At 37.1% G+C, this 15996-nt stretch overlaps 1 protein-coding gene across 9 annotated transcripts in view; it reads left to right on the top strand.

Annotated features, from left to right (window-relative positions):
* Positions 1-15996, top strand: part of RNF111 (ring finger protein 111) — a 60876-nt gene that overhangs the window by 21303 nt on the left and 23577 nt on the right. For all 9 annotated transcript variants that reach the window (XM_055808169.1, XM_055808180.1, XM_005234170.4 and 6 more), the window contains 2 exons: positions 9220-9346; positions 14234-14397. In XM_055808169.1, the coding sequence (XP_055664144.1) occupies positions 9220-9346; positions 14234-14397 (291 nt within the window). The remainder of the gene's footprint in view (positions 1-9219; positions 9347-14233; positions 14398-15996) is intronic.

The following is a 15996-nucleotide window of genomic DNA, read 5'->3' as shown; positions in this document are numbered from 1 at the left end:
GAGAAAATTCTAAAGCCTGAAGTTGTGGAAAACAGTGTTGTGTGTATATATATATACTGAAAGTTTTACCTAGATAAACTTGATGGAATAATGTAGCTGGTTTACACAGATGTTTCTTTAGTATGTCATGACACAGTATTTGAGGGCATGCTTGAACGTTGGGAGTGGTTTTTTTGGGGGGGAGTGGTGGTTTTGGTTTGTTTTGGTTGGGCTGGGTTGGGGTTTTTCTGTCTGTGGGTTTTTTGGGGGGTTAAGGTGGTTTTTTTGCCATCTGCCAATTTTCTTGCACTTCCTTTCACCTTAAATTTCCAGCTGAAAGACAGTCCCAAGTCTGGGACCAGTAACGTTCACAGTGTTGTAGTTCTACCTTCTGTTTACCATTTCAGCTTTTTGGAGAGTTTGGGGAAGTAGATACATAGAACAGAGCATAGTGTTAATCTGTGCAGTCATGTGTTTTGCCTGATGACAAATATGTTCTAGAAAGTGAAACTGTATCTCAGACTGTGCTGATCATTCCTCTTAAGAAAAACAGACTGAAAATACAAGGCCAGGATTAAAAAAAAAAAAAAGTGTATGTTCATGTTAGGGCAGGATTTATGCTTGGACAGAGCCAGAGTACTAAAGACGAGATTATTGCTTGTTACCAATTGTAGCAGGAAATAATGTCTGTGGTGTTCTTTAATGTACTGTTTGAATACAAGAAGTAAAATTTGTAATGCAAAAATCTTACTTATGTGGTGCTAGGGCTGTGTAAGTAACTGAAACAGAACAACTGTGGCACAGACAAAATTATTTTCATGCATATTTGTGGAACAGAAATGTAACATTTTTTTAGGCTTAAAAAATTACATTTGACATGCATCTTCAGGCATATTGAAGGGTATGATTTGAAAATGATTAATGTATGGGAATATGCATACATTCATATTAAAAAGCAACTCTGGAAACTACTATATTAATGCTTCTTTTTCCAAGTTAATATTTTCTTCTCATTTTCAGAGAGCATGGAGTTTCATATAACTACAAAATTACATAGGACCATTAACAATTTTCTTCCCATACAGAGCACCGTGCAATGGTGAAACTGGTATGTCAATGAGAAAATGTAGGTTATAGCTTCTTGGACAACCAACTATTTCTAACCATGATATATATATTTTAAGAGAGATCTTTCAATTATTTTTGTTGGTGTATTTACACTGTTAAAGCCTACTGCCCTTTTTTAACACAAATTTGATTAATACCACTGTGCTTTTATTTCCCCTATCTTTTTGGAGAGAGATCTCTGTAAAAAATGATGTAATGATCAGTGAATAATTCAAGCTGTTCAAGTAACTTCTGATAATTCAGTGATTCAGTGTGATGTTATTTGCATGGTAGGAAGACTGGAACTTGCAATTTGTTTTATGTAGTTGGTTATGTGGAAAAGTGCATTGTCCGATGGGTTAATTTTTAACTACTTGAAAAGCACGCTTAAGTCATTTATGAAATTATCTTTATTCTCATGTCAGGAATGAAAAACCAATTAGCTCTGCACCATTTAATTGTAGATTAAAATACTGACATGAGTTGTAACTGAAGTAAGGTATGCTTTAAAGTGTGCTATGGTGGCTGTACTTCAGAACTAACACTTGCAGCGAGCTGAGGAGTTGTTCTGGGTTTGAGTATGTGAATACTATGTGTGTTTTTTTTCTAGTGGAAATATGTATTGATGGAAGAGTTTTGAGCATTTTATTTACATTGCAGATAAAATAGGAAGTTGAGCAGACTTCCTGTATGTGTCCTATTTTTAGTAAGATAAAAGTGTGATTAATACTTTCTGTAGCTTTCTGCTGTTACATAAGGCATTTCTAGTTGCTGAGTTAATTGGGACAGAAATGGGGCCAGCTGGAAAAATAGCTATGCAGCTTCTCTATATAGTGAGCAAGCATGATGGTGTTTCTATATGAGGAAAGGGTTGTATTGCTAGTAATGCTACACTAGCTTGTTAATGTTAGGGGAAAAAATTTTTTTTGCTCTAGATTGACATGTGAAGGTTACGAATGCATCTAGTGAAATTACGGAATATATTGAAGGACAAAGAACTTCTGCTAAGAATATGAGGACTGCAGCATATGTATAAAAGTCCTAGAGGATAGACTTAAGAAAGGAAGAGAAAAATAATCAAAAAAGAAAATACAATATAAGAAGATAAGTTAATAACTGAATTTTTAATAGGCAGGCATCAAAGGGATATAAGTAGTCTTGTAGCCTACTTAATAGCAATTTGTATTAAGGACCTGTCACAAAATATTCACCTTGAATGTTGAGGTTAATCTAAAGATACAGTGCATTCAAGGAACTAGTAAACTTAGTGTATACTGTTCTGGAAAATGTTTCTTCCTGATTATCGCAAGAAATTAAAGTAACAGATCTTTTTAACCAAATAAGTGTTCAGTAGGTTAGTTTTTGTAGTTAAGTTTTATTAACTTGGCTGTTTTTTGAAAATTACACGAATGGAGATGTGTCTGGGGTTTTGTTCGTTCGTTTTAACAAAACCTTTACCAAGAAGGCCCCAAACAACACTATATAGTTTTTTTCTTACTTTTCCTTTTCTGCCAGGGCTTCAGCTATTCTGGTGAAACTTCGTGCTTTGGGAGTGGGAGAGTATTGAACAAGTACAAAATCCTGACACCTGAGAAGAATTATGTTGTTTTACCGGCTTTTTGCCATTAAAGGCAGTTGTCCTCAATAAATCTGGGATTACCAGTTGAAGCTCATTCAGGAGACAGAGGAGAGTTGGGGGCATAAGGACAATGTAAAAACAACTACATATAGTGTAACAGTGCAGTTAAAAGTCAAAGGTGCAAGTGCTTTCAGGGGTGTATATTCTAATCCGAATGTTGATTGGTTGGTTTTAATTGAAATACTGTGTTTACAATTAAGATGATTGCAAGCCAGAACGTTTTTGCTGTGAGACAAATTTTGGTTCAGTTTTGTTTAGGTAGCCCAGAAACTTTTTTTCTGACCCTTGGAGGACCTGTATACACACCTGTAGAGATAATTCTCTTTTGCCTTGCCTTGCCAAAGGTGGCAAAATTTCAGCTTTGGCTGTAATTGGATCTCTGTAACATTGTAGTGCAAATTTTCTGGTACACTAGTACAGGTATTGATTTTCAGCTTGGATTTAAAGGGCTGGGGGTGCCATTTGGAGACAGCCCATCTGTGGAGGGAGGTCTAGCAAGAGCTAAAGTTGGAGCAAGTTTTTAGTCTCACATACTCTGATTTGGTAGTTAAGCTGAACCCCAGGAAATGGGAAGGTGTTGCTGTGAAAAAAAGCTGGGCAAAATTTTGCATTGTTGTAAATTGCTCACCTAATAGTACTTAAAATTCCTTTAGGGATGTTACTTTATATTTTTGAGCAGCTACTGCTAAACAGGCCTTGCCTCTTCCGTTAGAATGTAAAGCTGATGAGAAGCTGCTCCAGTTTTTTGTTCAAAGCTGCTTAGAATGATAAGACTGACTTTACTCACTACCATCCTCTTGATTCCTCTAACATATTTGTTGTCTGTCTCCCAAAAATGTTGTGTACAGGCATCTGATATTTTAAAAGCCAGAGGCTGGTGAAAAAAACATATAGTACTTCACATTCAAATTATTTTAACAGGTTCAACATAAACATGTATTAAATGGAAACGAGCTGCCTGTAGGAGGGATTAAGTAACTGAAGAATAATCAACTAACAACTACAGCATGCCCTCCTTTTCTCACAGTAACTGATGCAGCTCATAATTCAGAGCTTTTATCTCAATAGCGTTAGTGGACAAGGAAGTGAATACATGTCATTTCTACCTGGTGCCTTACTAGAGAGGGGTTGGGGAAGAGCTGGAAAATAGTAAGGAAAGAAGTGCCTGGCTTTGTGAACGGTTGATATTAACCGTTGTTGCTATATCTGTCTGCTGTGAGTTGGAGTTTTAAATAGCTACAGTAATAAAAGTTAGTGTGGAATTCACTTCAGCACTTCGCTGTAGCTGCTGCAGGTTTCTGTGCTGAAAAGATGCTACTTACAGAATTGGCTTGCTGTAGCGTTGCTGATAGGGCTAAGATTGACGTGCTTGGTTAAGAACAGTCAGCAGAGTTTTGAATTAGTCTGTACTAGCGTGGCTCACAGTTGGAGACCATCCCCTAAATTCTGGTTGTTGACTGTCTTTTCCACCAGGGTGCAGACTTGTGAATAATTTGTATGTTTTCGAAAATTTCTCCCATTCCGCACAGCTATTGGGAAGTATATTCCTAGTAAGTCTCGGGTGCAGAAAAACTCACCTTCTGAACTAGTGTCACCCAACACTAAGGGGGCAGGCAGGTTCTTCTAAGAATCCTTGGCAGAATGATAGTGGCACTAAATTGTAGTTACAATTAAAGCGTCGTTTTCTTAGCAGGATATTATGATTAGAATGGCATAGAATTTATGATTAGAATGGCAAAGAATTTCTATAAGGATCAATGTAGTTCAATCTATAAATAGCATAATACAGGATTTGTAATACAACTTAATTTCTGATCACCTGGACCCTCTGCAGATCAGGTCAATTCTTAATATGTCATTTTCTATATCAATAATCGTAACCTGGACTTGAAAATCATATACAAGAATACAAGTCACTCAGTCCTTTGAGAAAGCCGATGATGGTGGGGGCATCCCTGGCCAGCAGGGGGTCACAGTTCTCACTGGCCAACACCAGCTCTGGTCCACATTCCCGCTTAGGACTTTTAACTGCTTGATTTTTATAGACAATGCGCTGTTAAGCATGCCTGTTCTGTGACAGGGTCATCAACACCACCTGGTTGGCCGGGTGCCTGGGACCTTCAAGGCCAGCAAGGAAGGGAGTAATCGTCCTGGCGCCCAGGAATCATGAGGCTGATAGGGAGGGGAAGAAGAAATCTGTTTGGTTTGTCTGCTTGGTTCACAGGGCCTTCAGAGCCTGAGAGTGAGGGGAAAGGGAACGAATACGTGACCTGCTTGATCCCAGAGAATGGCTGCCTGCTTCATAAAACGGTGTTAGTTACGCTAACTGTGTTATCAGGGGTCGGGAGCAGGTACTGTTCACACCTAGTTCAAGAAGTTTGAAAGCCAAACAAGGGAGTACTCTGACACTAGTGGGATATTATTATTTTATCCTTTTCAAGCTGAATTACTCTCTAGGTAATTATCCTGAACTCACTAGCACAAGGTGCTGTACAGGCACATAGTACCAGCAAGTTCAAGAAGACAGACACGCAGCCAGCTGTCCATGAGCAATGATTAGGCCAGAAAGTGCCCCCTGACATATGGAGCGTTGTTGTGGGTGCCGGGTGGTGTGAGAGCTTTCAGTTAGAGGTTGCAGTCTGGATTTTCTACTCTGACTGCATAGTTTTGCCTGTTGCAGCTGGCAGAGAGAACATGAGCCTTTGGTCTGATCCAGTGAAAGCCTGGAACTCAAAATAAGTAAGCTCTGTCACTGGAACTGGACTGCTTATTTTAAATCACTTAGGGCTTGGTCAGATTGTCTTATTTGAAATTGTGTATTGTAAAACTCCTTCACAGTCTTACATGTAATATTTTAACACGTTAATTGCAAAATAGATGTAAAATACCCTCCAGGAAGGACAACGATCAGCCAAGCATAAATTTTGATATTACACTAGTGTTACTTATGTCCTTGGTGGAGTACTTGTGTTGATGATTGATCAATCTCTGAGTTATGCCACGATCTTACAGAGATAAGTAATAGTATAATTATATATATTATACACGGAGTATAATTATATATATTACATGCATTACGCTGTGCAAAGCTAAGTCTCTTGCTTATTTCTGGGTTATAAAAGTATTTGATAGACCACACGCAGTTCTGGGAAGCAAGTTTTAGAATCAACAGAACCTGGCAGTTACAGTTCTGAAATAATCTTAGAACTTTTGGAGGAAGAGTTTACTGATGTAAATATATTACATGGTGTTAAACTTAAAAGTTGTATTCTGCTTAATAAAGTACTTTAATTTGACAGTTTTACTTTGTGATGTAGGGCTTGGAAAAGGGAGTGTTTTGTTTTTTTTTAAGGGTTGTTTATCATTTTGAGTGCGTTCAGATTTGGATTCAAGCCTGTCTATTTTATTCCTTCTAGACTGGCTGAGCACTAGGTTTCTGTCATAAAATCTGCTTTTAAGAGAGAGGAGAAAAGCTGCTGTAAAGAAGTTACTGATTATTAGTTATGTGCAAAACAGAATTACTAACTTCTGTTGATGGATCTGAATTGCTGGGATATGCAAAACTTGCAAACTAAAATTTGGTGTTTTGCATGGTCTATAAAATATTACTTGTGGATGTGAGTAGGGAAAAAACCAAAATTCTGTGGAAACTAATAAAATTCTTGCTGTAATTTTCAGCAGAAGTTTTTTGTTTTTAACTAGCTCATTTTAAATGGATAATGAGGCTTTCAGTGGTAGCCCAAAGGCTAAATTACTCAAAACCAACTAGAGTATAATTTGCTTGCTGCTTTTTGTGATTCAGGAGATGACAGGGTAGTAGCGCATACCTGCAGGAGGATAATTTTCTGTTTGTTTTATAGCCATAGGTATTATGCTGAAAGTAGCACAAAATACTTCTCGCAGATCTGTGTAACTATTTTCCTGCCAACAGTCCAGTGACCCTTCCCCTTGAAGGGACATTACCTTCAAAGAGTATAGGATTAATACAGTGACACTCTCATTATACAGAGTTAGCTGTTCTCTTACAAGGTCAGTCATTTAGATGATACATTGATGAGTAAGGTAGTCATATTTATACTTCAAGTAAGATCAGATTTGCTTGAAGTGCATTCCAGACAGAAGATGACTGTCAGTGACTGGTACGTGCATAAAAGCAAATAAATGAAGTATACCTTGTCATGGCAGACTATATAAAACATCCTGTGTAGTAGACTGCAGGGTGAAAAGTAATACTGAGAAGTATATGCAAGTATTTTGTCATCTGGTATATTTCTGGATTTGGATTTCTTTTTTTGTTGTGGTTTGTTGTTTTTTTTTTTTCCTTGGCTGTTGGTATGTTTGGTAAATTGTGCAGTATGATAGAACTGGGATTTATTGACATATCAAATTCTGTTCGTTTTACGTCCTTCCTAAGAAATTTGCTTCACAGGTGTGCTTACATACCAAGTATATTCCCATGTAGATCTAAAGATGTAGACACCTTACAGATATGTTCAGCTGTTTACTGCTCACGTGTAGCCTTGAGTTCACCAGATGGCTCCTAAGTTACATATGTGGTAAATATTTGAGGCATGCAAGTGTCTCAGAATTCTTTTGAGCAAGTATTTTTAGAAACAATACAGCAAAACCTTTGAGAATCCATTTATTTCTGCACATCAGTCATCTCACTAAAGCAGGCTTCCTTGTGCATTACAGGGTTGTGCACTTTTAAAATTCAAGTTAACCATCCTGAACTACCCTGACTGACATACCAGTAAAGTTGACCTTCAGACGCTAATTTAACCTGCAAAGTTACATTCTGTGGAACTTGAAAACATCATGGCTTTACTAGGATTAGTTCAAAGCACCAGACTTGACTTTTAAGTGTGTTTGGTAGAGAATTGTTTGGAGTTTTTTCAGCTTTGGACTACAGGACATTCAAAAAAGACATCTTAAATTTCACTAGATTTTAGTATCAGTACAGTTTTAATTCTTAATTGCCTTGTAAATGAAATGCTCTGGTGCTAGGATAAATCCCTTGTATACGAGCTTGCTGAAGTTTCAGGGCCTCTGCTTGACAGCTGTGTTGCTGCTCACGTGCAGGCCCTGTATTCCTGCCAGCCCTTCAAGGAGGCTGTTCTCAGGAGACCTCATTTTTATATTTCAAAGAGTTTTCTCTGTTTTAACACTGCCCTTTGCTCTGCTTTGTGTGAGCTTGTCTACATCAGAATAAACTGGTGTGGTTTTGTTTGTGATGTTTCAAAAACAGTCTTCCCTTCCTTGTAGCAATGTTTGAGGAGAGGCAAAGAAGAAACGCTAAATCCTGTTGACAATGAAAGTTGGGGATTTGTGCTGCTTAGTACTAGCAGCTCTATGGCTAGTGTCTGGTTACGGAAGAGCTACTTGATAAGGGTTATGAACAGTGTTGCTAATGTTGCTGAAGTTTTACTATTCAGCTGATTTGTTGATGTTCAGATAAATGTAATGAAACCAGTTTGCATTGGCCAGGTGTCGAACTTGTATATGCTGTTCTCCAGACTACTGCCTTGCCATACAGCTGAGAACAGTCAGTCCGTGAAGGATGTGTGTGTTGACTTGAATGAGACCAAATTCTTCAGGCACTTTCTTGGAGACATTTGCAAATCTCAAAATGCTAGTTTGCTATTTCTGAGCTGTCTGTCTCATTTATTCAGTAATTTATTTTGTGCACAGTGGTATGACTACAGTGAATAATCCATAGCTCAATTTAAGTAGCTCAAACTTGTCACTGTCAGTATTACAGCTGTAGAGAAGTGTTTCCATGTGTCTAGGTATTAGGCTGGAACTTTAATCATTCTTCCTGAAGTGGAAATTGTTTCCTATCAAAACTTCTCTGTGTTGCATTTGTGGGGGTTTGGTGGTTGTTTTTTCCTATTGATGGTTTCATTTTAACTTTCTCTGTCCCAGTATATGATTGTTAATGCCACTGAAAGTGTAAAGATGTTTATAAGCACCGATGGATTTGTGGTCTTCATCTTGTTGAAGAAATAAAAATGCATATGAGTTGGTGCATCATTTTTTCTCCTTTTGCCACTGTTTACCTTGAGACTTTTAATACCTACAAAAATATTTTTGGAAAAAAACCAGCTATTAGTGATAACAAACCACCACTGCTTTGCTAGTTTGAAAGTTTATTTTGTTTTTATATTAAATGACTGAGTTTCATTGGTGTTACAGCTAATAAAATTTACCATAATTCCTTCCACTACACAGCAGAATGTAAGCTTGCATATATCTATCTCCGCCCCCATCTTCTGCCTCCTTCCTCTTTTTATTTACTTCAGTTTTTACAGCATATTTTCTACCATTAATAATTAGGTCATGTATTTAATAGCTGCACCTGAAGTTTTGGCATACACCATGAAATTCTCTACGTACATGTATCTCAAGTCTAGGAGGGGAAAAAAATCCCTCACAATGACAACTCCTGAGATAGATGAAGTATACAAACTTTCTTCTTCCTTTTTCCTCATCAGGAGGTATCGATGAAGATGTTGTGGTGATTGAAGCATCCTCCACTCCCCAGGTCACTGCTAATGAAGAAATAAATGTTACCTCAACAGACAGTGAAGTGGAGATTGTCACAGTTGGTGAAAGCTACAGGTGAGACTTGTATCTCTTTGTGTTAATGCAGTTTTGCTTGACTCCAAGTTTGTCACAAGGCTCTGTATCATTAAAAGCCCATAAGGTAAATGTCGTAGAAGTTATAGCCAGGATGCATAGTATACATGTTTTAAAGCGAACAAGAAAGCCCAAAACCAAAACCCCAAACAGACAGAAAACAAAAGCCACAGCTTTGCCAAAGCTTGACAGTTCAAGTAATCTGGAACTGTTGTGTTGGTTGTTGTAATTATTGTAACTGATGGGCAGAATTTTGGGGAGGCAAAGCTGCGGTGAGATCCTAGGGAGAGCAAGTTTAGGCTGAGTTAACTATCTAGGGACTAGCTGAGCGTTCCTCCAGAAAGCATCCTACTTTTTTGAAGCTGCTGCTGTATGTGCTTTCCTGTTCTTCCATGCCTCTCTGGAAGTTCTGTTCCATATTTGTCAGATTTTGCTGAACCTATTAAAGTGGAGTTCCTTTAAGAAGGGAACTTGAAATAGTCATGTGCATAGGACTGCTGGACATGCCTGCCTATTATGTATGTTTTTGTATTTGTAAACATGAAGACAAAATTGTAGAATATGAAGAATGACTATCTCTTTTTTAGAAAAATAATGACAAAGGAACAGTAGGCAGTAAATTATGAAAACATTCCATCTGTGCGTTGTCAAATAGTGCTTTGACTAATTCAGTTTTATACTTAAAATAACAGACAGCTTTTAATGCAAAAATCACTTTTATTGGAACAAATATCACATTTAACAAATCAATTTAAGACAAATGTGTGCGTAATATAAATTTGATACACAGTTGAAACTAACTAAATTTTTTGTTAAACTGACACACAAAGGATGTCAGACTCACAAAAATAGGCAGCCTGAATCTATAGTGAAGAGGAAGTGGAGAGAGATGACGGAAATCAACATCTAAAAAATTCATTTCTTCAACAATATATTTCTTCTGTTTAAAAGAAGGCAAAAGCTGCAGAATCAACAGATGCTCTGCCTTGAGGTGATTAGAAACGCTCCTACAAATAGGTGATTTATCTACATGAATGAATTGTTGAGAAGTCATTAAAACTCACAAAACAACTTTATGCTTGAAAAGACTTGAGCTAGATTGAGTTGATGCTTTAGCTTCTTATAACGTGCATGTAAAGCTTAAAAAGTAAAAAATTAGGCTAGGTGAAAGTGATTGCGCTTATAGAACATTAATTCAAACCTGATTAAAGACAGATAAAATGCTTTTAAAAAATAAACAGCTTTCTCTTCCTAGCATCAATAAGAAACATTTTATATAGTAGCCAACCCCCCATTTTTATTGATGTCAATTGTGTCTTTACTGGTGACTTAAGTGAGAAGGAGACTGAATTGAGGGCACTTTCTGGTGAGTTTAAATTTTTGGCCTGTTTGTTTTGTTAGACCTTCTAACATGTTTGATTACTTATCTTTTTTTTTTCCTAAGATCACAACAGAATGTTCAAATCATGTTTTGCTCTTAACTATTTACTGTACTTGGCTGTCAAAAGTGGAGGAAAGACATTGCTAAAAATGTTCAGCTGAAAACTTTTTGAGAAGATTAAAGAAATAAATGAGTGTCATTTTTTTTATTGGGAAAAGTCATGATTCTGTGTTTGAAAAAAATAAAATAGGGTAAGAAAACAATTCCAGGAAGTTTGCTATGAGGAGGAAAAGCTCAAATTGAAGTCTTAAGCCTGAAATGTTGGGAACTTCTAAACTAGTCTCTTATACTTTGAACATAGGGTATTTCCTACACAGACTTTCCTGTTTCAAACGGTTTTGCCAACCACAATGTAAGGAACAAAGGCAGCTCTGGGACATCTACATGATAATTCAGTATAAAATTATAAATGCTGTAAGTGAACTGAACTTTATGAAGATTATTTACCAAACTCAGAATACTGTTCAGAGTGAAATAAATAGTTACTTTTATTCTTTATAACTTGTGTATAGATAGAAGAGGTTACTGTGGTTTTCCTTTAAAAGGCAAGGATGTGTTTTGGGTGGAAGTGGGGAAAAAAAAAAGTAAAATCAGAAATGGAAATTGAAGATCTCTTTTGACACTTCATAGTACTGCTAGCTTTTTTCTGTGAAATCTGAAGCTAAGCTTTTTAATGCTTGTTATATACATTGAACACTCTGGAACTAAAACTTTTTTTCCCTCCAAAAATCAATTATTGAGTAGCTGTGTATATCCCATATGGAGTAATATATGGACTTACAGAATGCAAATTAGTAGTAGTGAAAAAGATTGTAGATTTGAAAAAGTTTACTTAAATTTTGGAGTCTGTCACTTCAGCATTTGTCTTTATACAGAGCTTTCAGCAGGGAAGTTGCAACTTTACAGCTGGCGTTTTCAGAAAACTTAAAAGTTCTGAAGTGTTAATCTTGACTGTTATAAGTAAAAGATGAATCTGATAGTAGGCTCTAAATTTAAGCTGTAGTAAGAACCTATGGTTAGGATATTTAAGCATGTTAAAGCTGTTTTTTCTGCCTTCCTAAATGGAAGGTAAAAAACATTATTTCTTTTAAAGTACCTTTAAACAAGTGCCCATGTATAGATCATAGGAATATTTTAATTTATTTAGAATTTACGAGTGAAACTTACTTTGAAAGGACAGAAATGACATACAGAAATCTGTGTTGGTTTCTTCTTCTACGTCATTCATTTTGCCACTTCCATCAAGAAGTTAAGTACTGATGACTATTCCCTACTCCTCCCTTCTCCATCAAGATAAGGCCCTTTCCAAAGCACAGAGAAAGTCAGTCTTTGATGTAACATAAACTGCAGCGTCAAGCAGCAGTGTAGCAGCTGGCATCGCAGCTAGGAGGATGAGATAGACAGTATCTACCAAAATGCTATGAGGCCTTCACTGCTGGTCCTTTTCTGATTAAGAAAAAGCTATTAAGATCTGGTTGAGAGCCATCTTAGCATTAAATGGACTAAACAGTTTGGTCTTACATACTTCAGAGGTGGACTGACTTAGTCATTTTGAAATTACCTGGACTCAGCCACAGAGTGAATATACACAGCACCGTGTAGCTAACATATTAATTAGTCATTCAGAATAATGTCCTGTTTAATCATAACAAGGAAATGAAGACCTAGACCTCTAACTTTAAGACTGTTTCAATTCAGTAGGCCTTAGTTTCCACCTTTATCTTTGCTTGAAATCATATCTGATTCAGTAACTCCTGGAGATTATTTGCTCACTGTACAGTTGTGTTCTGGGCCTTCCTTCTCTTAATCTCTAGTTTGATGCTATGTCATGTTGTCTGCTTGTTCTTTTGTGCAAGAAGAAATCCCAAGAAATTTTTTATCATTGAGTTTACAGCTTGCATTGAAAGACAAAACATATTGAGGTACTGTAGGTGCTGTACTGGTTTTGATATAAAGCTGGAGTTCCTGTAAGAGAAGTAAACGCTGGCGATCCTGGGTACCCTTCCACAGCTAATTTCATCTCTCGTTTACTACCAAACCCCAGGTGCTGCCACAAACCGTAGCGCTTAGTTAACTGAAGAGGAGGGGAAGATGAAATAGAGGGGGACACCTCATCATCCCCTTGTATTACCAGAGTGCACCTTGGGTCCCTAGAGAGTAATAGTAAAGTTTTTAAAGGGGCCTGGGAGGTAAATTTCCTTCTGAAGCATTAATAAGATACACACAAAGCACAAGCAAATCAATTTGGACGTTATGTAAACCCAAACTTCAAAGAACATGTGCTGTTTTGAACCAGCCTGATCTTTAAATTACAGTGACATTGAAGAAACTGAAGTGTGAGCCAGTTGAGAAGGCTGCAGCAAGCATGCTTTTTGCACAACAGGAAAATACACTGATCTTTGTTAGTGAGTTACACATACAGGGGCGGAGTACAGGCAGCACAGAAATGTAAACTGAGGTCTGTGGTGACCTGTGCAGTGGGTTTGGTTTTGTTTTACTGAAAGTCAGTCCCTTTTCTTCACATTTTCCTTTTGTGAATTTCTGAAGCCTGAGCACATTGTTTTTCCAAACGGGAAAATATGAGCCACTTGATTTATGTAAATACTGGAAAATTAAAGGTTTTCTGACAGCGAACTGGTAAATACAATACTGTAAAAATATTCTTCCCTTAATTAAAGACAGTATCCTCTTAAATTCCAAAGCATCGTTGATTTGAGTGTTTGGGTTTTTGTGGCTAAACAGAATAGAATGGGTGTTTGTGTTGTACGACAGAGATGAAACCATCCCTTTGCTTAGTTAAGGTTACAACCTTGTAATTTCCTCTCCTGAAGCTACATTTTATTTAAGTGTTACACAGCTGTGTCTGTCCTTAGAGGAGGGGGAGGGAAAAAATAATAGAGAGAAAAATCCAGAGATTTTTTGCACTTTTAGAACATTTTGGAAATCTAAATTACAGAAATTATCTTCTGAAAATATTCTGTCACAAGTTAACATGCAAAAGAACTTAATGTTTACACAGTTTTTATTGTCTTTATGGTTCTGTTGTCATTCATAGATCTGCCATTTCAGGCTGCATAGGTTTTGTATGCGATTTGGAGACTCTTCATTTACTATTAACAAAACACAACATCAGATATAATTGCTGCCTGACAGCAGTTGTAATTTTTTATAAATTACTTGTATGTATTTCTTAGGAACATGGTTGAAAGTCCTTTAAACTGTACGTGTTGGATATTTGCCGTTATGTTATTTGGTACAGGCTGCAGTAACGTTTGTAAGTACACGTCTAGTGGATGTGGAGTGTTTCAACATAACCAAATGTTTTTCTAATAATGAAAAAATATTTCAAATAGCTTCTCAAACAGTGAGAGAAAAATTTAATAATGGCAAAATTTAGGTCAATACTTAAGGTGTTAACCTTTCTGAAGGTCTCGTTCAACACTTGGGCACACAAGATCACACTGGGGACAAAGTTCTAGTTCTCATGCTGCGCGACCTCAAGAACAGCGGAACCGCAGCAGGATTTCCACGGTCATACAGCCCCTGAGACAGAATGCTGCAGAAGTAGTGGACCTTACAGTGGATGAAGATGGTAAGTTGCATTGCTCTGAGAAATCTCTTCCATTTTCAGAAACGGGTTGATCAGTGTAAGGGGAGTGGAGTTAATGGCATCAGTTATAACATACTGTTCAACGAAAAAGTCTCAGTTCTCAACAAACTAATTTCCAGACCTGTCAGAAAATCCTCCTGTGGCCTTCCTTTTAAAATTAAAACTTTAGCTGTTCCCAACGGATCTACTAGATCTGATTTCTCTTCCAAAACTGACTTGGGTGTGTGTCTGAGGGCTGACTCACCAGGCAGAAATTACAGAACAGGTTGGAACTACTTCTTCAGAAATATGCACTTACTTCAATACAGCACTATAAAAGGCAAATCTATCGGTGCCTATGCTTTGGAATAGTTGCTGCTCTTTCAGGCCTTGGAATAAAAATAATTTTAAAAAAAAAAAAAAGAAAAAAAAAAACCCAACCAAACTCCAGCCCCACTAATGAAGTATATTAGATTTCTGAAGCTGTAACCTTTCATTGTTTCCTAATATTAAAACCTACTGGCACTTAGTAAGTCTATTCCTGCTGAAAGCTCTTCAGAGCAGCTTCCAGGTATTGTCAAAAGTTGAGAGAAGGAAAAAAAACTAAAGCTTATGTACATTTTTGCAGGTTTATTTTTTGTGGTGGTGGTTTTGGGGGTTTCTTGGGTGCATGTTACTTTTCATGTTTAATAAAAGATTTTTCCTGTTGGGGTTTCGTCCGCGAGTGCGTTGCATGCTAGTATCTCACAATATCTTACTCTTCAAGTTGTCTTCGTTTTTGGGGTGGGTTGGAGAGTTGAAAGGGTTTGGAATTGGGTTTTTTTGTTTGATGGGCTTTATGAAAGAGGGTAGATTGATTTACAGATTCTTTTCTTTATGGATTTACTGTGAAATACCCAACAGCCCTATCATTGAAGGGGAGTAAGCATTTATTTTATTATTTTTTAGTGTATAAACTAAAGTTATAGAATTTAATTTTAAATTCAGGAACCAAGTGGTTTTTAAAAAGATTATTGCTGAATTAACTTTTATTTCTGCAATGTGTATATTTAAGACCAGCTGTTTCTCCCTCTCCTGTGCCATGGAAATACCTCTCTGAGGTGAATCTTCCAGGATTTTGGGGATACAAATTTCACACATGAGCTACTAGCGTAAAATGATAAACATTCTGAATGAACACTATTAGAAGGCAGCTACGCACTTTACCATAATTTTACTGATGTCTTCAAAGCTACTGGTCTTAAAACTTTGCTACCTACTTACATGAGCATTAAGGGTAATACCTCCATCTATCTTCCTGGGTTACTGCCTGTGAAGTGTGTTGGAATTCAGTTTCTCTTGGCTAGTAGTCTGAGATTGACCAGGCCCACTGGCTTTTACTGTTTTTGCAGAGTAGAAACGGAACTGTCTGTATTGCTGATGGTGACTCAAAACAGTACCAGGCTGGCAGGGTGATTGAGGCTGATAGAATTTAGAATTGCCTGGCTGCAGTGTTGCTTTCAGAGTGTATTAGCATCCAGTCTTAAGTCCTGTGTGATCACATATCAATGTTAGGCTATACATGTCCTATATACTTGTTTTTTTTCTGAATTTGATCATTAA

Source organism: Falco peregrinus, chromosome 1 (genome assembly GCF_023634155.1).
Source record: "Falco peregrinus isolate bFalPer1 chromosome 1, bFalPer1.pri, whole genome shotgun sequence".
Taxonomy (NCBI): Eukaryota; Metazoa; Chordata; class Aves; order Falconiformes; family Falconidae; genus Falco; species Falco peregrinus.
The sequence above is the reverse complement of the archived record's forward strand: the minus strand, read 5'-3'. Positions and strand labels throughout refer to the sequence as shown.